Genomic DNA, 26,303 nt, shown 5'->3' with positions numbered 1-26,303 from the left:
ATTTTGTCCAAATACGAAGCAGCTGGCCTGCTCCGTTTCATTCGATTAACAGAAATGACTTTTCCGCATATTACACGTTTTATTTTCGTATTTCCACATTCTGAGTAACACCACAAAAGTGTTAGAAAGACAAACGAAACGATAGCGCGATACATGTTCGAATTCGAATTTTGCCGCCACGCTTTCGAGAGAGAGGGCTTTCCCTGAGGCGAGCCAGCAATAATAAATTCACGGTCAGCGTCGACGCGCATGGTCGCGCAGAATACTCCCCTGTTAAGAATAAGATACCAACATCTAACTTGCCGTAGTATTCGCTGCATAGAAAAAGTGCTTAGAATAAGATACCAACATCTAACTTGCCGTAGTATTTGCTGCATAGAAAAAGTGCTTAGAATAAGATACCAACATCTAACTTGCCGTAGTATTTTTTTTACTTGCCGTAGTATTTGCTGCATAGAAAAGTGCTTAGAATAAGATACCAACATCTAACTTGCCGTATTTGCTGCATAGAAAAGTGCTTAAGGTGACTGCCTACTTTTGGAAATTGATTTAAGCTTTTTTTAAAACTTCGATTTTCCGAATTGAAATTTAATGCTGATTCCAAATCTGGAAAGAAAAATAGGGTGTCCCGAGCTCGTTTTCAAGATAATCAGCATATAATGGAAGCCTACGCACGGGCTTTTGGAATAAAAATTGAGCCACCGGAAGTGATTAGAAAAAAAATAAGATTAATCAGATAATAGTTATTTGCAGACTATATTATTGCACGAACGAAGGCTAGTCAATCATTCTACACACCCCGTTGGACTGAACGACGCTGAAATATATATGACATGTTGTATCAGAATATTGAATAGTGACATTAAAAATACATTGACTTAAACGCATCGGCTTTCTTCTGGTAATCGGTATTCCTATTCACTATTATTTTTTCACCCAAATAGAAAATGTCATCAATAATTTTTTATAGAACGAGGAAGAAAAAGGTTTCAACAAATAACATTTACTTAACAAGGATAAGAATACCGTTTTAGTCCATTCGTTTGTTCAGGCAAGAAGATATGCTAATCTGAACAAAGCCATAAATATATTTGATTGAAATTTTAGCGCGAAAATTTGTTTTACGACATTCACGGTAAATCCATCTATCTAGAGTATGACCAATCATTAAAAAATGAGACAAAGCGAAGCTAGATTGACAGCCACACTATTGAATATTAATAGAAGTAAAAGAGAGCTAAATTAAAACCTTTGTGGTTTTTTTCTTTTCCTTGATCAAAGTATTTCACCTGCAGTATTCTGAAAAATTGGTTTTAATCAAAAGCAAAATTGCTGTCATTTACAAAATTAATTTTAATGATGCCAATGATGTTTTGTTAAATGAGCAAATTTTTATCGGAAAAAAAATCCGCCCGTAACTCCCGTAAAATTTGTTATCGAGAAAAATTGCTTGAAACACCGCACATGTTTAATAACTTTCCAAGCCAAAATATCTTTTAAAATACTTGAAATTAATTTTAGTCAAACCTTGAAAGAAATTCGTCAATAATGCATCATTTGTGAATAAATTCGGTAATCAAGAGCGAGGTTTCGATATGGTACAGCCATGATAAAACTGATAAAACCTTTGTGGATTTTTCCTTTTCCTTCATCAAAGCATTTCACCTGCAGTATTTGGGAAAATTGATTTTAATCAAAGGCAAAATTGCTGTCATTTACGAAAATAATTTTAATGATGCCAATGATGTTTTATCAAATGAGCAAATTTTTATCGTAAAAAAATTTTTTACAAAGAAATTCGTCGATGATGCATTATTTGTAATAAATTCGGTAATAAAGGGCGGGGCTTTGATATGGTACAGCCATAATAAAACATGTTCAGCAGGTTGAAATTAGGCAAGCTGAGTACAAAAACACCGAAAAAATGATGACTGTGTGCGTTGTATCAGAAGCCCAGTTGAAGGAACTCGTTTTTAGCACTGTATAGCCTGATCTTTTTTTCTTTATTATATTTATTTTTGATTGTTCGTTTTTGGTTATTGCCAGCTAGTTTTACTAGATGGGTATAAGACTTATTTTCTCTCGATTTTTTAATCATATCTTTTCCTTTAAATGTTTAATGCAAATATTAAGTTTTGGCAATATATGCGTCGATTAATTTCTATTTATTAGATGCACATCTTCGTCATTATCGTCCTCCTCATCATCATCATTATCTGCCATCATAACCCTTTTAACGTGGGAAGTCATCATCATTATCATCATCATCCCTCTTCATGATCTTCCTGATCGTCATCCTATTATTCTTATCATCATCATCATCATGAAAATCATCATCATCATGAAAATCATCATCATCATGAAAATCATCATCATGAAAATCATCATCATCATGAAAATCATCATCATCATGAAAATCATCATCATCATGAAAATCATCATCATCATGAAAATCATCATCATCATGAAAATCATCATCATGAAAATCATCATCATCATGAAAATCATCATCATGAAAATCATCATCATCATGAAAATCATCATCATCATGAAAATCATCATCATCATGAAAATCATCATCATGAAAATCATCATCATCATGAAAATCATCATCATCATGAAAATCATCATCATCATGAAAATCATCATCATCATGAAAATCATCATCATCATGAAAATCATCATCATCATGAAAATCATCATCATCATGAAAATCATCATCATCATCATCATCTTCATTGTCATCATCGTCTTCATTATTATCCGCATCCATATCCTTTTAACGTGGGAAGTCATCATCATCATCATCATGATCCCTCTTCATGATCTTCCTGATCGTTATCCTATTATTCTTATCCTCATCATCATCAAAATCATCATCAACATCATTATTATCATTATTATCCGCATCCATATCCTTTTAACGTGGGAAGTCATCATCATCATCATCATGATCCCTCTTCATGATCTTCCTGGTAGTCATCCTATTATTCATAATCATAGTCATTACCATCATTATCATAATCGTCATCATCATCACTTTCATCGTCACCCGCATTATAATCATTATCATAACCATTATCATCACCACCATTATCACCATAATATTATCATCATCATCATCTTCATTATCTTCATTATCTATTCTTTTGTTATAATTAATTCAGTCCACGCACATTTCAACGATTTTAAATCTTTAATTTTGTGACTTTGAGTTACATATTAAGGCATTCGCTGATAAACGTTCGTATTTCCCATTTCTTTCGCTACTTTCCTCCACGTCCCATAATATTGACATAACTCCTAGTGTTTTTTTCCATGTTTCGATCTTTTTGAGTGCTTCCCACGCTTCTTCGATGACTGATCAGCAGGTTTAGCTTGATTGGATGGGAGTGCTGCTGCTGCTGGGGCTTCCGTAGATTCGGGTGCTGGTTCGGGTGCTGGTTCGGATGCTGATTCGGATGCTGGTTCAGGCGCTGGTTCGGATGCAGGTTCGGATGCTGGTGCTGGAGCGGGTTCGGGGGCTGGTGCCGGCGCAGGCGCGGGCTCGGGTGCTGGTACGGGTGCTGGTTGCGGCGCCGGTTCGGGTGCTGGTTGCGGCGCCGGTTCGGGTGCTGGTCGGGTTGCGGCGCCGGTTCGGGTGCTGGCTCGGGTGCAGGTGTTGGAGCTGGTTTTGTTGTAGGTTTTGGTGTCGTTTGGCTTGTTGTCGTTTCTGGTGCTTTTGTGGTAGCTTCAGTTTGAGGTGCAGCGGTGGTCGTTTCTGTTGGCTTCGGTGTTGTCGTCTCAACTGCCTGAGCGGTCTAAATTGTACAAAACAATTTATTCGGTAGAAGTAGGAATTTGAGGATATTGTAGTCAGAACATAGGAATAGTTACGTCATCAAAAGGCAACGAATTATTTTTTTCCTTGCTTTTTTGCATTCTTCCTCTCTCTCCCCAATCCCTCTCTTTGTGTGTCTACGTCTCCATGGAAATAGACCCTTTAAGCTTGGCCGTAATGTTTTCTCATTTCAGACCACGTCAAATTCTCTTAAGAATAAGATTATTTGTTTCAGTTGTGTCCATATTCATGTGTCATTTCATGCGCGATCTTTAAAGATGGGAATAATACTCTTGGGAATGACACATGGTCCGAAATAGGGAAACTGTATTCCCAAAGTAAAAGAGTATATTCTTGGAACTTCTCTCACTAGCCGTTCCTATATGGAGCGCATTCGATATATGCATGAAAAAGTTAAAATTGTACGAATTAGTGCAAAGTTTTGTACGGTTTTGTAAGTTTTTCTACGCTCTACTGAGGTCTACTGCACTCACTAATGTGTGAAAATTTGCGCAATTTCTTCCAAAGTTTTTCACGGATATATGGTATGCTCTCTAGTTACTTTTCTTTCATTTCTTACCGTTTTTGGTGGCGGTGTCGTTCTAATAACATTATATTGATAAGGATGAAGAGCGATAAACCTGTATGGATAAGGTATGGCTGCTGCTGGCACGTGCTGATATTTACGACAGCTATGTGGACAATGTAGATTAATGTCCGTATTTGTATGACAATAACCATTCTGAGACCACTCTGGGCAGCGAACGTCCTCATCTATGTACTTCATAGATGTTTCTAAAAATATTCAAATAACTTTTAGCGATTGAAGAACCAATGGTTTGGTGAATGTAGACTGCGGTCATCGATTACAATCTTTCCTTGAGCGTCGAGTAGAATTGTTTTAAGCCCATATCGATCATTGATAAAAAGTATTGAAAAATGCTAATATGTGACTTAGTGGGGGAGGGGAGGGGGAAGAGGTACCAAAGAAGGGGATATGGAGATGGTGGCTAGCTATACCCATTTGGACATTTAGACAATGCTAATAAACCAGACGAAAGGTTTTCCTAGTTATTATTTCTGAGAATAAGGTTCTGCTTGAGCTGTATTCATATTCATATTTCTTCAGTCTCACAACAATAAAACAAAAAATGGCACGTAGCAATTTCAAGTGTCTGAAATGGGGTGGGGTGGGGATTACCCTGCGAGCAGCGTCTCCTTTTAACTCCTCTATGGGCGAGAGAAGGAAAGGAGACTCTGCTCGCAGGGTAGGTGGGGATATGCCCAGGTAGAAAGGATCTATCTTCTGGGGCCGCCATGTTGGTTGGCTCCGTCATAGCCACCATGTTGGTTGATTTAAACAGAACAAAAGATTCGATTTTGATTTCTTTGTTTATGTCCACCAACATGGCCGTCATTGTCTTCTGTCCTTTCATTCTCATGGATCATTTTGCGCATCGCCTATAGAAAAACATCGCAATGCTCTAATAAGATTGATCGTCAAATTGTAATACCTGGCCCACACAGCTCGCATGTCATCTTGCAGTTCTGTGCCATAAAATCAGGAAGAAGAAGACAATCTCCATTAGTTTTCCATCCCTCACAATGTCTTGAGCCCGCCAGATCTTTACATTTCTTAGTGTCTCGTCCTTTCTTCTTACAGAATCGACAGCTCCAGGGACAGTGTTTCAGGACGTATTCAAACCGTTTGAGGCATTCTCCTTCGTTTGCGACTGTCTCGCAGTCTTTTCCTTTGTCCTCGCATTCATCTTCGTCGATGTCAACTGGAGTCGTCGTGAAAATAAAGGTAAAAATATAAAATAGGCCAAAACATTCGCTTCCAATAAATCCCATAAATACCTTTTTGGGGGTCATAACTATAAGAAAACTATAATGCAATCCTCAGAAGGAAATTATTTCGTTTTTAACCCCAGATAGCGGACATGGTACATTCTGGGTATACGTTTTTTTGCCATGCTATATATGGTGTTTGTTGGACCGAAACAGAAGTAGAATGTACCAAACGATAATTATGAATAAGTATTAACTATAAAATAACTATATTTATTATATAATTACCAATGAAATATCTATTTTTCTCTATTTCGAAAAACTGATATCTTCACACGTGAAAATAACATGTTATTTTCACGTGTGAAAATAACACCATTGCGATGGCTATTAAAAAATACACGGAAAGAATTGCCTGAAAAAGCCAAAACATCATTGATAATTCTATAATAAACAGAATATTACATGGGCGCTTGGAGATACGAAATTTATCTTCTCGTGTTGAAAATCTCTCACTCGTTCGCTGCGCCCACTTGTGAGAGATCTTTTCAACACTCGAAGATAAATTTCGTATCTCCGCGCGCCCATGTAATATCCTCTATGTATGATGTATATGTATGATAACATATATGTATGACAGAAATTGGAAAAATATGTTGATATTAGAAACATCGTTTTCCCTCCTAGTTAAGTAACCTGCACTTACTCTTTTCCCAGTCCACATCTCCGCTTGAATATGCCGGGGCTGGGGCTGGTTCAGGTCCAGGTCCCTCCCCACTGCTCCCAATATCAGAAGGCTTTTTAGTCTTGTGCGCCTTTCTCACCTTTTTAAGATCTAAAGGAAGAGACAATGACGTTAGAATGACCAACAACAAAGAATGTTATGCGGTTAGTTGAACAGAGTAACAATAAGCTCTAAGCTGACGCAAAATGCATTACTAGAAAGTTCCGTTTTCTCTCTGACCTATATGATTGCGGACGTCATTGGATATGTGTTCATTAGTCACTGTTTGATGACTAGATACAACGAAGCCTAGTGTTTGCAACGTTACTTGTGGTCCATGTTGTCTCTGATCTATATGTTTGCGGGCATCATTGATATGTGTTCATTAGTCATTGTTTGGTGACTACAAACAGAGAAGCCTTGGTTTTCTATGCTTCGTGTTGCCTCTGACCTTCAAAATTGCGGGCTTAACTCTAGTGGTTTAGGCTTTCTCATTCCAGTGTTTCTCGGTCGCGACAACAAAACCTACGAACGTGAAGAACTGGAGCGAGGGGGTCTCTGCAACCCCATATCTTTTTCTCCTTATATTTTTTGGAGGTTTTCTCCTCAAAGAAATAAGCCGATATTCATCTAACTTTGGCCTGGAGTTTATAGTGCATATGTCAGTACAGTACTTACGCTTGGCTTCGATAAGGTATATAACGATCAGTATTATGAGAAGCTGTTTCCACATCTTGAACTATAAAATAAAAAAATATATTTAACTAACTAAATAAGTAAATTTTACCCTGGTTATTCATCGTTGACAATTCCAGTTTTTAAATCTTTTTTTTTACATGATGAGATAATTGTAAAAAGTTAGACTCTCATGCGACATGTTCATGTTTTAAGACAATTGAGGTGAAATGTTAGTCACACCTTATTTTCTAGCAAAAATATAAGCCCTGAATTCCAAACGAAAGTAGCAAATGAGATGTAAGAAAGGCAGGAGGTCTGCCGTACCTTTCAGCTGTCGTTGTTTTGTCTAAAGTGTCTAGGAACTCCCGTGCGTGGAGTTTTCAATACTTTTGAACTGTGACAAATGTGGATCTGTGTCGTCTCAGAATAACTTAGGATACCTGGTGAGATAACCAATTTGATGTCATTTTGTCAACCTTGATTTTGCATGAGCTAAGTGTTGGTGGTGATGTTGAATGGCTCGATCTGTTTGGTTTAATTGAAGGAGTGTACTCGATTCTGTTTCTGGTAAGCATGGTTGATCAGTTTGATAAGCCCTATGAGTTGTGATTATCACTTTACAGGTGGCCATTATTTTAACGATAAATCTGTCAGCAATTCTTTAATAATGAATAATATGAAAAGATAGAATAGTCAATGGGCGTGTCGGTATTTTTATTGTTTTTTTATTCCCTTGTTATTGATTCAAAAACCACTTTTACAAACTGCTCTTTTTAGGATTCATTTCATTTTTTCGATATAATCTTTCATTTTAAAACAAAGTGATGCCAAAGTTCATATGTCATGTCATTGAGCGTAAAAAGAATATATTTTCCGAATTCTACGTTTTTTATTTATTTGAAAAAAATCTATAACAAAAAACCCTCAAACAATAAGAGGATTCTAATGTGCGTTTACTATAACGTAGCACCATCCAATTGCAACTTAATAATATTTGCCGCCATTTTGTTTAAAATCTTATTCATTGGTAGCCTAGTAATCACCAGTCTCACGATTCTCATATTCGTCTACCCAGACAAGGGTACTTAGCTTTGTCGTCTTGTCGCAACTGTGCACCAGGCCTGACTCTATTAGCCATTCCGAGGTCGAGGAAAAGACTGGGTCGAGTTGTCATTGCAGTGTATTGTGGGGCTGTTTTCATTTCAACTCCTTACTTCATTAGTTGTAAATCAATTAGAATTAGTGCTCAGTAGATCAGTCAGCTTAGATTTCTTTTCTCGAGTAATGGAGTTATGTGTGTGATCTTAATGTATGGTAAACATTTAATAAGGCCCCGTCCACACTATGCCGGATAAATTTGAATCCGAATTTTTATTTATTCGGTTAGGCCTACCGTCCGAATCCGGAACAATTCTTCACCGAAAACGAATTTTTTCGAATACGGTCTCCAGAGTGGAACAATTTGAAAACGCCGGCTAGCCGTATTAGTGTGGACGGAAAATTTTTTTTCGGTTTCGGTTTGAAAATTCGGATTCAAATTTATCCGGCATAGTGTGGACGGGGCCTAAGAAAAAAACAGCGATATTCAATTTATACCACTTTCAAGTTCAAATGGACACAATCACACTTTGCTGTTCTTTGATATTTTAAAACATTTATTTTTAACAATCATGATAGTCAAAATAGCGAATTTTTATACAAGAATTTACGCACAACCCATCAGTTACATTTAATCTTACACTTTTTAAGTGCTCATTTGATTTATTTTTCTTAAAGGATTTATTTGAAATATTTCTTTAAATTGAGTGGTGTATCGGTGCAAAATTCCTTGAATGGAGACCCTTTGTTTTTCTCGCTTACGTTTCATGTTGGGGCGTTTTCCGTAATCCCTGTTCAAGTGTTTCAATCTCACGTTGAATTTGCTTTTTGGCGGGCTTTTGCAAATGGGTAAAAAAAGTGTCGCCATAAATTTCAAAAGCCCGCACTATACACTGGAAAAATCGTGCGCGCTCCAAATGATAGAAATATTCCGGAAGTATTTCCATACCAAGAGAGTGCCCAAAAGGTTGGACTGACGTTATTAGGTCAGTTCATTGTTTTATTGTGCACAATTCAGACCATTTGATGCCACTCTTGGAGTTGATTCTTTCATATCTAAATACACTTATTTCAATAAAGTTAGTCACCTGAAAAGCTATAAAGCTGAGGCCGACAAGGATTATAGGTAGATTCAATTTACACGTTCAACCGCTTGATAACTGTTTATGGACTTGCGAATCTCTTACGGGTTACAGTCTCACCTCTTCTGAGCATCATCGAGCTGCAGTTTGTATTAAAAAAGCTTTGCATATATATGCTTTTTTGATATGAAAAGTTTCCCATGATGCTCGGTGATCTCAGCTTTCTAGGTTTTTTGGTGACTAACTTTATTGAAATAAGTGTATTTTAACATGTTCGTCATAAAATAATAATTCTCAAGGGAGTGTCATGTGATCTGAAATGGACAATTGGCATACGAAGCTCAAAAGGTGTATTCCAACACGCTACTTCTAACATATTTCCATAATCTCAAATCGATCGATTTAACCAGTGCTACAACTAAACGGCAGAACAAAGCCCACGCACACACACATTAAAACTGAAATTTGAGCAAAACAATAGTAGTAATCTAAGGAACTTCGCAGTGAGAAAAAATAATTTTCACATAGTTCAGATATATTTTTTGTAAATTTGTAAAATGTATTAATATTATTTTAGTTATTAGTTCTAGACGAAATTTTTTCCCCTCGCGCAAACCATTCATCATGGTTGCTTTACTTTTTCTCTTTTTTACCAAGTGATTTTTCTTTAAATATTTTCTCATCGATGTCAGCTGAACCATCCACAAGTTCTTCTTCATTTTCTCGGGCTGTAGGTCTCTTGTCACTTCCGCTTCCGCTTCCTCCTTCAAATTTTTCTAATTCTTCGTTTTCGCCGGAAGCGTCGGTTAACGTTGAAGATTCAATTTCAGGTGCCTCTGGACCACCTGCTTGGCTTGGAGCTTCAGTTGGTGAATTTTCGGATGGTTCTGGTGTTTCTTCCTCTTCTGATGGCGGGGATGAGGTTGGTGTAGATTCCTCGGGCTGTTCCGATGGTTCGGGGGATGGGGAGGGTTCTGGGGATGGGGATGGCGAGGGTTCCGGTGAAGGAGATGGGGTTGGAGTTGGGGAAGGCGAGGGTTCTGGCGATGGAGAGGGTTCTGGCGATGGAGAGGGTTCTGGTGATGGAGAGGGTTCTGGCGATGGAGCGGGTTCTGGCGATGGAGCGGGTTCTGGCGATGGAGCGGGTTCTGGCGATGGAGAGGGTTGTGGCGATGGAGCGGGTTCTGGCGATGGAGAGGGTTGTGGCGATGGAGAGGGTTGTGGCGATGGAGAGGGTTGTGGTGCTGGAGAGGGCTGTGGTGCTGGGGATGTGGATGTGGATGGTACTGGGGTGGTGGCGGTGGTGGGTGGTGGTGGTGGTGCCGGTGCCGGTGCCGGAGACGTCGCTGCGGTAGGAGGTGGTGTTGCAGGAGCTCCAGGAGGTCCAGGGGGTCCAGGTACCGGGTACGGTGCGGGGTATACAACAGTGGAGAGTGACTGATGGTAAAAAAAACAAAAACGGTTTCATCATCAGAAACATTTTTCACGAAAACGCGACGACATCATCAAGAGCTAGAAGCACAAAATAAGCCAAGTAGCTTTCATGCTTTGTGATTGGCCATTGATGGCTGCTAAGTCTAATGATTGGCCTAAATCGAAAGGCATATGACGGTCACTAATACAGTACAAATTCAACTCTAGAATTCTCACCCCAGTAGGAGCAGGAGTAGGAGGGATGGGGGTCGGTTGGTAAGGATGAAGTGCTTGGATCGGGTATGGATATGGTTCAGGTGCTGGTTCTACCCTTCGATACTTGCGACAGCTGTGTGGACAGTTCAGGTTGATGTCGGTGTCTGTAGTACAGTAACCTGCCTTGCCCCAAAAAGGACAGCGTACGTCTTCATCTTGGTATCTGAATCCAGTTTCTGGTTCAAAATAGAAAGAAACGAATTAATTCCAGTCTTATTCTGGTTAGAGCAGTGCTCCGGGGTCATGCATGGACTGTATAGTGGCTGACAGAAATGCCTTCACATTACTTTCAAGTCGGACCCTTAGAGCTGCACCACAGCTGTACTTGTGGTGGGTGATTAGCGACAACCTAAGGCTTATTAATTCTTATTGTTAAGAAGAACATATAGGTGGTGTCTGCTTCTAATCAGCTCCCTCTGTTTCTCCCTCATAATTGAGGATGGTTCCCGAGAAGAGACATCACCTGTGAGTAAAGTTGCTTGTTGGTTCTCTCCTGTGCTCTGAGTTTTCCCCAGGTTCTAGGGCTCTACCTTCCGTAAAAATTAACTTCTAAATTCCAATGTTGTCTTGCTTGAGCCACGAACTGTTGGGTACCTACTGCGTGATCAACGTCAAATATATTGCATCTTCAATTAGTCACTCATTTCTATTTACCTGGTCCACATAGTTCGCATGATCTTTTACAGTTCTGCATCATGTAATCGGGTAAATGAATGCAGTCACCTTTGGATGCCCACTGCCTGCAACTTTCAGCCCCTGCCAAATCTCTGCACCTATCGGTCCCGTGTTCTGAAATAAAGGAAATGGCGAGAAATAATCACGTGATGTTTTAGTATCACGTTTGTCCCAGAAAATGGCGGGAAATAATCACGTGATGTTTTAGTATCACGTTTGTACCAGAAAATGGCAGGGAATAATCACGTGATGTTTTAGTATCACGTTTGTTCCAGAAAATAGCAGGAAATAATCACGTGATGTTTTAGTATCACACTTGTCCCAGAAAATTGCGGGAAATAATCACTTGATGTCTCATTTTCATACTTGTCCCACTGAATGACGGGAAATAATCACGTGAATTCACAGTACGACAACGTCTTGCAACATGCCGGAAAATAGTCCCATGACATCTTGGTGACACACGTGTCGCTACATGGCGGGAAATCATCACGTGACATCTAAGTATTACACACGTGTCGCTACATGGCGGGAAATCATCACGTGACATCTAAGTATTACACACGTGTCGCTACATGGCGGGAAATCATCACGTGACATCTAAGTATTACACACGTGTCACGACATGGCGGGAAATCATCACGTGACATCTAAGTATTACACACGTGTCGCGACATGGCGGGATATAATCGTATGACGTCCCAGTACCACTCACAGTCTTACCTTTAGTTCGTTTACAGAATCGGCAGCTCCACGGGCAGGTTTTCTTGGCGTAATGGAATTTTTCTAAGCAATATCCTTCGTCAGCAAAGTTTTCGCAGTCTTCGCTTATATCTTCGCAGTCTTCGGGGTCAATAGTAACTAAAAATTGTAAAACATAAAGTTTATATTTTTCGGATCCATTTTCTTTTCGGGGAAAAATCAACGACAAAAGATCAATGGTATTTGTTTGACTTACTTAACTTCCAGTATTTGAAATGACGCCTGGTGTAATCGTCAACTAATCTTCCATGCTTCTTGCCATTCTTTGATTTAGCTAAACGGATGAAAACAGTTATATGACACTAACTGAAAATAGTTTGTGAATGTGATCAGGGATTAGAATTACGTTAGATGGGGATATATATATATATATTGAGGATTTGGGCTACACGATTACATGAATATATTATTTTAAATAATATTTTATATAAATTTATTGTTAGTTATTATTATTATGATCATAATAATCATTAATATATATAAAACTACTCAACTTAATTATTACATCATTCCATGTGCATGTTGGAGAGGGAAGCTTAGTATTGTGCAGGGCGAATCAGCTGCCACCTGCTGCAGTACAATTAAAACTCCTACTCTATGTTGATTTACCTCGGTCACCATTTGGTTGTGGTTGCTCTTGTGGTTGTGGTTGTGGTTGTGGTTGTGGTTGCTGCTGTGGTTCCGGTTGCTGGGGTTGTGGAGGTTGTGTTGGTTGTATTTCAGGTCTTGGAGTTGTCTTTGCTGGTGTTTCTGTGGTCTTTTCTCCCTCCGGTTTTTGGGTTGTCTCGCCTGGTTTCGCAGTTGTTTGTCCAGGATTCGCAGTTGTTTGTCCAGGATTCGCAGTTGTTTGTCCAGGATTCGCAGTTGTTTGTCCAGGTTTCGCAGTTGTTTGTCCAGGTTTTGTCTGAAACGAGAAAACAACAATAGAAGTTTTTACCTTTTACCTTGGAAGTAATGTTTTCCCATTTCACACAACGTGCCATTCTCTTAATAATAAGATTCTTTGTATCCATATCGTATAAGTACTTTTTAAATCATTAGTGTCATTTTTACAAAAGATGAATTAGTATATGTAATAGGACTCCATGCTGTCCAATTAAGAAATAATTGGACGAGGAAAATTCCGAGAACTGAGAAAATTGGATGAGGCCGTAGGCCGAGTCCAATTTGGCAGTCAGAGGAATTTTTCGACTCTAATTATTTATTTGATTTGGGGGGGATTTGGGGGGGATTTAATTCTAATTATTTATTTGATGTCTTTGATTTGGGAGCATGAAATCCCATTACCTATTAATTATATAGCTGCCTGATTAATCCCATATCAACAAGACCTGTCCACTGATTAAGAAAACAATTGGACAGTTACCTATATGAGATTAACAGGGCTGATCTACACAATTAGTTACATTAGGATAGACCCTTAGCCTTGCAGCACTTTGGAATGCAGCTCAATCAAGGACAGAAAATAGGTTCCAATTCTCAGGAGATTGGAATTCTTTTGTTTTGTCCTCCAGATCGAGCTGCTTTGATGTCCCATACAAGGGGTCTATATCATGTGTCTTTTATATTATGCATAACCATTGATCAAAGAGATTATACTCAAGGTAATGACCTGTGGTCTGGAATGGAAAAACTACACGCCTTTCAAAGCCTATCCTATCTTATGACAGGCAACCTAGTAATTATTTTTTAGTCCACAATAGATAGCCCAGTAATTTGTATATGTAACGCTAATGACGACTCAAGCCCGCATACACTGGAGTTTTGAGAGACGTGAATAACTACCCCACTATCAATTTATAACTTGCACTGACCACAGGTAGCCCAGTAATGAATTAATTCCTCACCGTTGGTGGACTTGGAGTTGGTGTTGGTTGGTAAGGATGTAGTGCAATGATTGGATAAGGATATGGTTGAATGGCAGCTGGTACGTTGATGTATTTGGTGCAACTATAAGGACATTCGTTACTGATTTGAGCATTGATCTTGCAGTAACCATACTTTCCCCAGAATGGACATCGCACATCTCCATCAAATTGGTTACTTTCTACAATGTCAAATACGTGTATTAATACTCTAGTTTAGAGTTATATGTTGCTCAGGGTTATCCTCCAATTGATTTTGAGCAGAATATTCATGTGTTCCAGTGAGGATCCGTGGAATTGTACATATGGTTATAAGATACAACTATTTCAAAAATGATTGAATAGGTGATAATCTATAGGATATAGGTTAATCCAAGAATAACTGGAATGATCATGACTGGTGTTTCTTCGACTTATCAACTTAGATCAATTTATTTGTTTATTAATTTGATTTCAAGTTTGTTTTGAAGCTTCAAAAAATGAAAAGGAATTTGTATATTTCAAATTAGGTCTCAATTTAAGTCTTGATTTGTGATTAGATTATTTTGTTTGTGGTAGAATGGTATGTAGGTATATTAAAATTTGTAGTGCTATTTACCTGGTCCGCATAATTCACAGGATTGCATGCAGTTTTGCTGCATATAATCAGGTAAACGTATGCAGTCTCCGTTCTCCTTCCACTCCTTACACTTCTTATCTCCAGCCAGGTCTTCACATTTTGCGGGGTCATACTCTGTTGAAACGATTGAGCGATCGATTAACGTATTTTTTAGATTGGTTAGTTAGGAAACCATTTTTATGCTTAACTTGAGAAGCCATTTGTTTGCCAGGTTTAGTAGGGAAGCCATTTATATGCTTAGTATGAAAAGCCATTTGTTTGCCAGGTTTAGTAGGGAAGACATTTAAATGCTTAGTATGAAAATCAATTGTTTGCCAGGTTTAGTAAGGAAGCCATTTATATGCTGAGTATGAAAAGCCATTTCTTTGCCAGGTAACACCATACTTTTTCAAGTCAAAATACAAACATTAAATCTTCGTCCTACCTTGGCCTCTTTTGCAGAATCGACAGCTCCAAGGACAAGACTGGATGGCGTAATCTAAACGTTTTAGACACTGCTCTTTCTTAGCGATATAAGCACAGTCTTTGGCTTTATTTGCACAGTTCTCTGGGGTAATGCTTACTATAAATGAATAACAAGCTATTATTAGATACCGCGTGTTTCATCTTGGAGAGGCGCACCAGGTACGCTCTGAAAGGCGACGACGAAAAAGTACCATTTATCAGAACGAGGCGCGAACATTTTCTGGAAATGAATGGCCTTACACCCTCAAGCACTCACTTTTATTCCATTCAACTGAATTCTTGTCAGAAAGTTCTTCATTATTAGAGTCCTCACTCTCCTTGTCCAAACCTGCTTAAGAGTACCAAGAATAACAAGATATTTATTGTTTTATTGGTTAGTCACGTGATATATTAGATAGTCACGTTAATTTCTGCGGTGATTTATCTGAATAACATTTTTCTATTTATTGATGAGCGCGGGTGCCTGCCCAGAAATAATGCGCCGCCTATCACCGCTGTCGCTCGTAGGTTCTATCATAGACCAATCACCTTTTTATTCTCTGGATTTCCTCCCTCCGTACAACCTAAAAAACCAAATTTCAATTTGATCTGTGAGTTAGCCGTGCCCTGACTTCCATCAGCCTAGAGGTTGTTTTAGCGTTCGATCTGTGAGTTAGCCGTGCCCTGACTTTGATCAGCCCAGAGGTTGTTTCAGGGATCTATCTGTGAGTTAGCCATGCCCTGACTTAGATCAGCCCAGGGTATCTATAAAATTTTAAAGGCTAAGTTTTCACCTAGATTGTAGACTGGCTCTGATTCTGTTATGAAGATGTATACATACTATTTGGTTTCATTTGAAGTGGATATAGCGCTTGTATTGGTGAAGGAAATTCCGACTTTGCTGCTTTGACGTTGTGGTATTTCTTACAGCTGTACTGGCACGTCTCTGATATTTTTGCTGTTGTGCTGCAGTATCCGCCTTTGCTCCACTCAGTACATCGAGGATCGGTGTCGAATTTGGTCGTTTCTTGAAATAAAACAAATTAGACAAACTTTACTCTAAGCTAATTTTCAGCCGTGGTCGTTTCGATGCGCGCGAACCACAACCTCATGGCTTAATACCGAGCCTAACCTTACTTAGACCGTAGAGTTAAGTACCGTAATTCTTTAAGTGCATGCGACGGCATAGCCGCCATGTTGATTGACTTTAACAACAGTTTTGATCTTAATTTTTTCGTAACATTAACCACCATGGCGGTTATGTCGTTGTCCCCTTATTACCATGGGATGTGGTACACGCTACCCGTCTGTGTGACCCTGGAGTTCATCACAACGGAGAAAATAATAGAATCGTTGGGCGTCAGTCTTGTTGGTATTCTCCTTCGCAGCCGTCATCAATATAAGTCCCGGGAAGATTTCGGACTGAACGACTCCTAAGGGTTGTTGGTTGAAGACTAATTTCTCCTTAAAATTTGCTAACTCGTACTCACTAAACTATAGAGTGTGATTTATCTCTTTCTTTATTTTTGATCCTGTTTTGTTTGGTTATTTTTAGTGTGAGAAGTCCAAGGTGCAATAGGGCTTGTGGTCCAAGGCTTAAGGTTAGTAAGTTATTCCATATTTGTTAATCAGTTTTCCCCTCACTTTTAGCTATTAGGGAACTCAGTTTCGCGCCAAAACGCGCGCGCTCGCTCCCCATCTCTGCGACTTTCCTTTCTTCAATGCATTTTCGTTGCAGTTAGTGTAAATCCTCTTAAAATTTAAAAAAATATAATAATAATAATTGAAAACCAAAGCGTTATTAGCCTTCGCCTTGGTTCTGAATCGCCTTCGATCAAAACATAACTAACACTCATAAGTAACTGTGTTGTGTTTATTACTATCTTTACCTGGTCCACACATTTCGCACGCTTTCTTGCAGTTCTGTGTCATATAATCGGGATAAGGTATACAGTCGCCATTTTCGACCCATGTCTTGCAATTGTCTGTTAAATCTTTGCATACCTTTGGATCAAGATCTGAAGAAAAAAGGATGTATTCACTTATTTTCTTCTTTTAATATATTTTGTTGTAATTGAGCTAAAAAACAGTGAAAATCTTTAGAGTTATCTTAAGAGGTAACTCCGGGTACTCTCCGACTTTCGTTCCTTCTAGTTAAAAAATGAATAATAAGTGTAGAACAGCAGATTATGTAGAATTTTGAATGTATAGTACCATTCCTGGTGTGGGTACCCTAGATTGGACTCCTTTCGTTGACTTCAAATGGCCCAAATTCAAAAATTCGCCACTTTGTTAGGGCCCCCGGAACGCCGAATAAAAATTTAAAAAATAGAACAATAATAATTATAATAATAATAAACAGCCGCTATTTTGTTGCCACGTTTGGTTGCCCAAAAGTAAAAAGCACCATATATGTTATAAGAAAGCCGCCATTTTCTTGTCATGAAGGGGATGCCGTGGCCTCCTCGGGCCTCCCCCTGTTTACGCCTTGTCTACGCACTTGCTACAATTTGATATTTAAAAGCAGTGGTTTCAGGAATGACCAACCTGGTTTCTTGCAGAGCCTGCAGCTCCATGGACACCTTCTGACTGCTATGTCAAATTTTTCAAGACAGTTGTTTTTGCTGGAAAAATCAGAGCATTGGTCCCATTTGTCGTTGCAGTCTTCTGGGGCAATAACAACTGAAACACGACATTACAGAAATATCCATGAATACGCAATAGGTGCTGAAATGTGGTTATTTGGTTGGATGTAATTGGGCTATTAGTTAATATAAGTCATTAAATAATTTGGCGTCATGGAATGATTCACATGGATGGTAATGTTTGTCCTGATACATTAAAGAGCTCGTTATGACAACGAGATTCACGAGATTCATTCAGCTGATTGATACAAATGAATTCTCCCTCAGACGACCACCATTATTAACATACCCACCTTTTTTCCAGTCGAGAGCCTTCGCACTTATCTCTTTACCCTCATCATCTTCTTCTTCAAAATCTACTGCTACTCTGTGCCTTCTGTAATCTAGATAAATGTAAACTTAATAAACAAAAACTAAAATATTACCTGTAATAAATGTATAAAATTTCTAAAAATAGACAAACATTTTTAATACCTTGGGCTACCTGTGGTGAAAATAAACCCAGAGTCATCGTAAACTGGGCCCTAGTATACGTAGCAAGTAGAGTGCAAACAATTAATCCGTGAAACACTAATTACTAAATAGTACAAAACAGAGCTAATTAAACAATAGAAAACAATGGAATTTGCATGAAATTGTGCTATTTAGTATTACTAAAGTTTCACGGATTTACTGTGCTCACTTTAATATTAGAAATTTTTAAGTTTATGATTTTAATTTCGAGAGAAAGCTTTAACTATTCGCTTCAATTCCTATTATTCTCTATTTTTTTCACTTTCTTTTTTCCCTTTCGTTCTTTTTGAGCATTCATAGACATACCTTTACAACTTGAAATAGCAAGCAAGGCAAACAATACTGCAAAGCAAGCAGTCCAATTCATTCTTGTTTCGGTCTGCCTTCTTTAAGAGAACAAAAAATACCTTAAAATATTATATATATACTCAATTACCTATCGTTATTTACTATTTATTTACCTATCGTTATTTACTATTTATTTACCTATCGTTATTTACTGTTTATTTACCTACCTATCGCTTTCCAAGGGTTACCAAAGTTTTGACAAAGATATTTTACCAAAATCCTTCAAATAAATTAAACTTTACGAGATACCTTAAATATAAACTAAATATCTGCTATAACACCTATCAATCAATTATTTTCTTGCTATTCTTGGAAAAGTATTTAAGTGCCCCTCTACTTTACAAGACTGTGAAGGGTCATAGTAAAAAAAAACATAGGTTTTATGTTAAATCTCCAACTGTGTGTGTTTATTTAGTTATCGATCACTATCCCATTCAATAGGATGACAAAAATATCTTTAAGAAAAATATTTCATCAAAAATCCATTAATAAGGATTTTTGATAAGTAATACGTAGGAGTAAATATAAAGTAGATCTCTATATAACCTAGTTATCATATTATAGTTATAGCTGTGGGTTTATTTAGATATCTATCACATTCCAATATTTTTTGTCACTTATTGTTTTACTAGCTTACTAAAAGCTTATTCTTTTCACCTGAATATTTTGACTATCCGAAATATGATCCAACACCCAAACAAAAGATATTTTCAAACAAAAAAGTTGTAGTCAAAATAGAAAACATACCTGTTTGGAGAGAGTTGGACTTCTGTTTACGGTTAAATATTTTCAAGTTCCCTATCTAAAGATCTTTTCAAACAATACTATTATTGTTGCTATCAATGGAAAACGAATGAAAAGGCAAGAGTGAATGAAAAATTGATGTGTTTAATGGTCGGGTTTTCTCTTAAGAAAAACGTGGAAAACAGGTTGGTGTATTGAACAACTACATGGAGCTTATTGATCGGTTTTGAAGTCGTTCGCTTCGCTGGCTCGTAAACACAGGAAGCAATTTCAAAATCTTGAAATTTCCCCTTCTCTGTCCCTTCAAATAACGATTAAAGGGGGAAAGGAGCAAAAAAAAAAAAAAAAAAACCAAAAAAAAAAAAAAAAAGAAAGAAAGAAAAAAAAGTCGGAAAAAAAGGCGAAAAATCACAAACTGGTGCGCAGGACATTCTTTGGGAATTCATATCTCTTCGCAATTAAAATCAGCTTTAGAGATTAATTCATTAATTATGCATCACTTTCTCGATGTTATTCTTATTTTTTGTGACTTTCCCTAATTAGCATGTGATTATTTCAAATCAGATTGCATTAGACTGGTTGCCCATTTCAGACCATATTTCATTCACTTGAGAGTTGTTCTTTTATGACGAACATGTTAAAATATTTACACACAAAAGAATCAACTCCCAGGAGTGGCATCACATGGTCTGAAATGTGCAAAATATACAACGAAGCTTAAAGGTGTATTGTGAACCCTGGAGATGTAATGCATAAAATGGAGTGAGCCGAATTCTTGGTTTGCAATCAATCCCAAGAGAGCACAGTAACAAAAGGGATGTCCGCCATGTTGGAAGATATAACGAAAGAATTCATTGAAAAATCTTTTGTCAAATTCTTCCAACATGGTGGCTATGACGCGTCTATTGCAAACGAAGAATTGGAAATAAACAGGATGTTTTACAATGGCTTCCTTAAACCATCTTCCAGACCCCATTCTTCGCCCTTTGGTGCTCGTGAAAAGGAAAAATAGAGACATCCGTTTACGCTTAGATTATAGAGGCTTTGAGACATCACGTGATGGCAGTTACGACAGGAGGCCGGAGTAATGCACTACTTGGTCGATAGGGCGGCCATCTTGTCAGGGAGGAAATATATAGAGTTCCGTGTGTCTTTCTTTTATGGGTAAAAGTGATTGATGTGTCGTTGTAGTTTATATCAATCGACGTTGTTACTGTAACAAAGCTTTATTTTTATCCCAGGATGCCCCATAGTGCCTTGTGATCCAAGATGGCCGCCGTGTCGTCGACGTAGTCTATTGCATGTCATGGCTGCCATCACGTGATGGTGCAAAGCCTCTATAGAAAACTGAATTAGGTAACTGTGAAGGATATGCTACATCCTACGATTGAATCAGACGTTGCGAGATACCTTAAAATCTAAACCAGGACATCTCTATAGCAACAGAGTATTATATAAGATCCAGCTGTGTGTGTCTATTTATTCCTTTGTAACTATAATATATAATTATATTTTGACTACCCGATCTATGATCCAACACCCAAAGAAAAAATATTTTCAAACAGAACAGTCGTAGTCAAAATAGAAAACATACCTGTTTGGAGAGAGTTGGACTTCTTTTACGGTTAAATATTTTCAAGTTCCCTATCTAAAGATCTTTTCAAACAATACTATTATTGTTGCTATCAATGGAAAACGAATGAAAAGGCAAGAGTGAATGAAAAATTGATGTGTTTAATGGTCTGGTTTTCTCTTAAGAAAAACGTGGAAAACAGGTTGGTGTATTGAACACCTACATGGAGCTTATTGATCGGTTTCGAAGTCGTTCGCTTCGCTGGCTAGTAAACACAGGGAGCAATTTCAAAATCTTGAAATTTCCCCTTCTCTGTTCCTTCAAAAAATATGAAAGAAAGATGGAAGCAAGGGAAAAAAAACAACAAATAAACACAATTAGAATCAACTCTAGATTTTAATTAACCATCAATTATGCATAACTTTATCGGTGTGATTCTTATTTCCGCTTGTGAATGGAAAATAGCTCTGCTGTGATTGTGAGGTCATACAACAAACAAAAAAGGTCTTTTATATAGTAGTCATTTTCATTTTCTTGTTAATCGAGGCATTCGTTATGTCTGAGCCTGCTCAAAATATTTAACTGGCATACCCCAAGGTACAATTCTAGGAACATTTTATTTTCGTATATCAGAAATATGTTTCATTGAGCTAGACTACGGCCTTGAAGTGTGAATAAGAATTGTTTTTGAGATCTTCATGCGATACCTCAATTAAATACCGTAAATTAGTTAAAATTAATTTATTCAATTTCAAACTATGCATTGCTTCGAATTAAGACTCTACTATAATCTATAACTCTTCGTATTGTTTTTTATACTTATTCGGATTTATTTTCACACTTTTTGACAGCAAAATTGGTAAAAATATATTAAAAAGTCTAAAATTCTTGCAACGAACTCTCTTGTAATTTAAGAGACTTGTTTCAATGCAAGTTTTCGAATTATGACAGTACAATTCAAAAGTGTAGGGTAGGAAGGAACACGCGAAGTGTTACTGTTTCTTGTCATGCTTCTTTGTGCTTTTCTTGGTGTACTTCTTGTGTTTCCTATTTTTCTTGTCATTCATTTTCCTTTTCCTGTGCTTCTTGCCCGAGTCTTTTGGCATGTCACCAGATGCTGGTTCATACTGAGGAGTGGTTGGCATCGGTGAAGGCATAGGAGCTGGTGTAGGCATGGGTTGGGGTGCTGGCATGGGTGTAGGCAAGGGAGCTGGTATAGGTGAGGGTGAGGGTGCTGGTTGAGGATATGGTGCTGGTTGAGGTGTAGGCTGCGGTGCTGGTTGGGGGTAAGGTGAGGGTGTGGTGGGTGTGGTAGGGGGAGGCGTTGTCGGAGGAGCTGGGTACGGACTAGGACTAGGATTTGGGTAAGGACTAGGATACGGGTTTGGGTAAGGACTTGGATACGGGCTGGGTGTAGGGTACGGGGTAGGATACGGGCTGGGTGTAGGGTACGGGGTAGGATATGGACTTGGATAAGGATACGGATATTGCTGGTATTGATAAGGATGGAGAGCCGACACAGGATATGGGTAAGGTCGAGGAGCTTCTGGGATGTTTCTGTATTTACGGCAACTGTATGGGCATTTTAAATTAATATCAACAGTTGATTTACAGTATCCTGCTTTCGCCCATCCTGGACAGCGGACGTCCTCATCGTCGTACTTGTTTTCTGTTATAACAAGAAAATTTTCTTCAGTTAAATGGCAATATTTGTCAAATGCCCTTTTGCTTTACGGGACTTGAAAACACTGGACAAATTTAGCAAATACCACGTCGACGCCAACGCCGTTCTCTTTAAGGTTGGCGAATTCATTAGGAAGTTTAAAAAGCTACGTGGATTATTATTAACTCACCTAGAACACTGGCTTCTCGCGATCGTTGCATAACTTCACCTAACATTTACCGCGCAATTGGTCGTGTATATATATTTTTTAACACTCAGAGAGGAGCTAACATGAGTACTAACTGACCTGGACCACACAGCTTACATGATTTCTTGCAGTTTTGTGACATGTAGTCCGGCAAGCGAATACAGTCATTATTTGCAGCCCAGCGTGGACAATTGCCTCGGTTTAAATCTTTGCATACCTTGGTCGAAACTGTAAGACAAGTTTAAATTGTCAAGTTTTTGAAAATATCAAAAAAATTTTAATCCCCTTGAGACGCAACATTTAACTCCTTCCATGGTAAACGGGTCGTAACGTTTCCTAAAGTAGTCAGGTGGATGGAAGTTCTGTGGGTGGCCATTTTAAGGGTTTTCTTACACCCCAATGATTCTCGTTTTCTTCCTCTTCTTCCTCCTTCCTTCTCTGTAGTTCAGTTAATTTGATGTTTTATTCAGGACAAATAAAAAATACTTACGCCCTTTCTTGCTACAAAATCGGCAGCTCCATGGACATTCTGTCTTCATTCTGGAAAACTGCTTAAGACACTGGCCAGCATCAGCCAGCCCACTACACTCGTCCTCGTTTTGATCGTTACAATCTTCAGGTGCAATATTCACTGGAAGAAAAAAAGGATCTTGCATTTTGTATGCCCTTTTCAAACGTAGATAATGGTGACCTACACCAACTCGTCACATTATCAATTCTCACCATTTTTGGGTGCCTAGTATAGTCTTTCTTAAAACACAAATTTCAGTATATCAATCGCTTTATTTACTGACTTTAATATATAAGTACCTTCTTTCCAGTCAATGTCTTCCTCGAGCGTGGGTATGGGGGAGGAACCGCTGTCAAATCCGCTGTCTGAGCCACTGGCGCTCAAATCCGTGTTTTCTTGTTCGCCAGAGGAATACTCTAAAATTGAAAAGACAAATAAAATCTGTAAGAATTTTTGTAGGGAATGTTTTTCTGAGATGCATTCTTTTTTCGTTTCTTGTTGAAAGTCCTAGTCTGGTTAATTCTACCAGATTTTTTTAAAATCTTAAAGTACAAGTGACGTCATTGCGGTTGTCATGGTTACCTGTAGCATTAGCATCGTAAATCAGCGCTCCGGCGAACAACAGGATTAGAATGGTTTTATACATCTTGCCCTACAAATAAAACAGAAAACTATTTTTTTAAAAAGTCATACGAAGAAAGACTTAGGCTCAGGTCAAACTTCGAACTTTACGTGAGCCGAATCCAATTGGAACAATGGATAACAAGTCGGTCGTCTTTGATGTCATTAGGTTCGGCTCATGTGAAGTTCGACGTTTGACCTGAGCCAAAGTCTACGAAACTATTGAGGAGAATGACACGTGATCTGAAATGTGAAAACATTACTCCAAAGCAGAAAAGGTCTATTCGCGTAATATAGCAGAATATAATTCTTTGTTTGAGTTGAATCTATATTCATGTGTCTTCTCATGCACAACCGTTAAACAAAGAAATAATACTCTAGGGAATGACACGTGATCTAAAATAGGAAAATTATTAAAACGATAATAGTAATTGTAAAAATTGTTGAATTCATTAAGCATACTTATATAACTGACATCATTTTATTGGTTATTGTTTTAGTGAAATGAAAGATATGATTCAAGGGAAAAATCCAAGATGGCGCCGACGTGGATCACGTGATGGGTTCGCTCAAGTGTTTCATTACAGGGTAAGATCATAGTTAATAATATTAACTATGGTAAGATTCAGTAGTCCATATCAAATTTTATATATCTATTTTGTTTCTTTTTTCTCACTTTTCTTTTCGTTAGTGTCGTAGTATTCGTCTAATTTGGTTTCATAGTTAATATTAATTAAATTGATATTGATCAACCGATAATTTGTCTTAACTAATGAATTGCCCTTTTTTTACTATGACGTAACATGAAAGTTTTTGTTTTAACGCCACAAATCATGGTCATGGAAGGAGGACAAAACAACAACAACACAATGAAAACTGCGAAAATCGTATTTTTAGAACTAAGAAAAGCAATAATAGCCGCTAAATATCTTGTATATTGTGGGATAACATAATTTGCTAATTTGTTTATTTTCTTTTACTTGCCAATTTAAGTGACACAATTAAGATCAAACGCCCATATTTAAGATTCAGACTGCTTCAGAAAATAAGTTTCTGACTTTGGTTATTTTACGACCTTTGACTCGTGACAATGATGATAAAATGTATTGTGTTTTTGTGGCTTCATCAGTGATTCATGATCATTCCGGCATTAATTCCTGTGACTTTTTCGAATTTATTTACAAATTTCATCGTAAACAATTATTTTATTTTGTTCATTTTTAATTGCTCGAAACAAAACAATTGATATGAAACATGGTCCATACAAACATCTTCTATACTCGAGAGGTAACGTTATTGAAAAGTGCTACTTAAATTATATATTGACATCGAGAAAAAAAAAAGAAAAAAAGACAAAGGACGTTAATAACTTACGATTTCTTAAAATTAATTCTCTCAAAGATAACCTATTTAGCCTTAACATTAATGTAAATTCAAAAACAAAACAAAAATAGCACAAAAGTCTAGAAATAAAACTACAAAGGCATTGCAACTTACCTCTTATCCGGCTGCCAACGGAATCGTTTTTGAGTGATGACTTGAATGTAAAGAAAAAGGTATAACAGTGACTCTATAGTATGCATGAACGGGCATCAGTGACTGTTTTGACCTAGAATGTGACTGATCAATAGAGTGAAAACAGGTCAAGCGTTCACAATTACATAATATTTTCAATGAATTTTCACTCCTCGAATTCCAGTACTGGTCAGTCTTGAATGTTTGAATCAGTGAACCTTAAGTAAAACAATCCTGAAAAAATTATTTAAGTAAATGTGAAATTTCAACTTCAATTTCATACAATAAGAGAGGTCCAAGCGACTGGTAGTGGCGGGCGGGTGGGTAGGTGGGTGGGTGGGTGGGTGGGTGGGTGGGTGGGTGGGTTTGAGGTCAGCCGACGAAGAAGAAGGGGGAAGTACCGACACTCAAAAACCGGTACAGAATTTGGTTTTACCTTCTAGTCTCACCGTCGATATTTTTTTTTTTGTTTTTGTTTTAGTTAATATATTTGTTAATTTTAGTTATTTTCGTTCTTGACTCCTTTGAAAACCATTTCAAAAATTTACCAGAGAACCAGCTATCGCCAGACCCCTAATTGGCGCGCCATTTCTTGATTCGTTTGGCGATTCTACAAATAACCAAAAATGCTAATGAAACCGTTTTGTGGTTTTGAAATTCAAGATTCAATTTATTAACGAAAACTGGCTCATCGGCGTTGTGGCAACGCCTAACC

General features: G+C 37.9%; 2 protein-coding genes across 2 annotated transcripts; both read right to left on the bottom strand.

Moving 5' to 3' along the window:
- Positions 1 to 3,177: 3,177 nt before the first annotated feature.
- On the bottom strand, positions 3,178 to 19,824 carry LOC116291117 (uncharacterized). The gene is made up of 22 exons (XM_089023964.1): positions 19,501 to 19,824; positions 18,712 to 18,791; positions 18,186 to 18,275; positions 17,795 to 17,929; positions 17,137 to 17,265; positions 16,089 to 16,274; positions 15,525 to 15,599; positions 15,228 to 15,365; positions 14,783 to 14,917; positions 14,167 to 14,366; positions 12,929 to 13,223; positions 12,516 to 12,593; positions 12,281 to 12,418; positions 11,537 to 11,671; positions 10,844 to 11,058; positions 9,831 to 10,630; positions 7,454 to 7,577; positions 7,014 to 7,074; positions 6,318 to 6,446; positions 5,335 to 5,604; positions 4,401 to 4,615; positions 3,178 to 3,699 (listed from the first exon to the last, which is right to left on the bottom strand). Exons 2-22 carry the CDS (start codon positions 18,770 to 18,772, stop codon positions 3,304 to 3,306), a joined length of 4,005 nt encoding a protein of 1,334 aa, XP_088880090.1. The 5' UTR covers positions 18,773 to 18,791; positions 19,501 to 19,824; the 3' UTR covers positions 3,178 to 3,303.
- Positions 19,825 to 21,447: 1,623 nt separating this feature from the next.
- On the bottom strand, positions 21,448 to 25,658 carry LOC116291104 (uncharacterized). The gene is made up of 6 exons (XM_031698223.1): positions 25,571 to 25,658; positions 24,035 to 24,104; positions 23,752 to 23,868; positions 23,432 to 23,572; positions 23,041 to 23,169; positions 21,448 to 22,739 (listed from the first exon to the last, which is right to left on the bottom strand). Exons 2-6 carry the CDS (start codon positions 24,096 to 24,098, stop codon positions 22,063 to 22,065), a joined length of 1,128 nt encoding a protein of 375 aa, XP_031554083.1. The 5' UTR covers positions 24,099 to 24,104; positions 25,571 to 25,658; the 3' UTR covers positions 21,448 to 22,062.
- Positions 25,659 to 26,303: the final 645 nt, after the last annotated feature.

The sequence above is a fragment of the Actinia tenebrosa genome, unplaced genomic scaffold (assembly GCF_029948245.1).
Source record: "Actinia tenebrosa isolate PJP-AT-01 unplaced genomic scaffold, QUT_ActTen_1.0 PGA_scaffold8__29_contigs__length_14323225, whole genome shotgun sequence".
NCBI lineage: Eukaryota > Metazoa > Cnidaria > Anthozoa > Actiniaria > Actiniidae > Actinia > Actinia tenebrosa.
Note: the sequence above shows the minus strand (reverse complement) of the source record. Positions and strands in the feature narration are given on the sequence as shown.

Coding starts and splice junctions, on each gene's coding strand:
- LOC116291117 (XM_089023964.1), bottom strand. CDS start 18,772: ATGAATTGGACTGCTTGCTTTGCAGTATTGTTTGCCTTGCTTGCTATT. Junction 15,366..15,524: donor TTCAGTTGAATGGAATAAAA/GTGAGTGCTTGA, acceptor ATTCATTTATAG/TAAGCATTACCCCAGAGAAC. Junction 13,224..14,166: donor CAACTCCAAGTCCACCAACG/GTGAGGAATTAA, acceptor TTCTCGTTTCAG/ACAAAACCTGGACAAACAAC.
- LOC116291104 (XM_031698223.1), bottom strand. CDS start 24,098: ATGTATAAAACCATTCTAATCCTGTTGTTCGCCGGAGCGCTGATTTAC. Junction 23,869..24,034: donor TTACGATGCTAATGCTACAG/GTAACCATGACA, acceptor TTTCAATTTTAG/AGTATTCCTCTGGCGAACAA. Junction 22,740..23,040: donor ATGTAAGCTGTGTGGTCCAG/GTCAGTTAGTAC, acceptor TTGTTATAACAG/AAAACAAGTACGACGATGAG.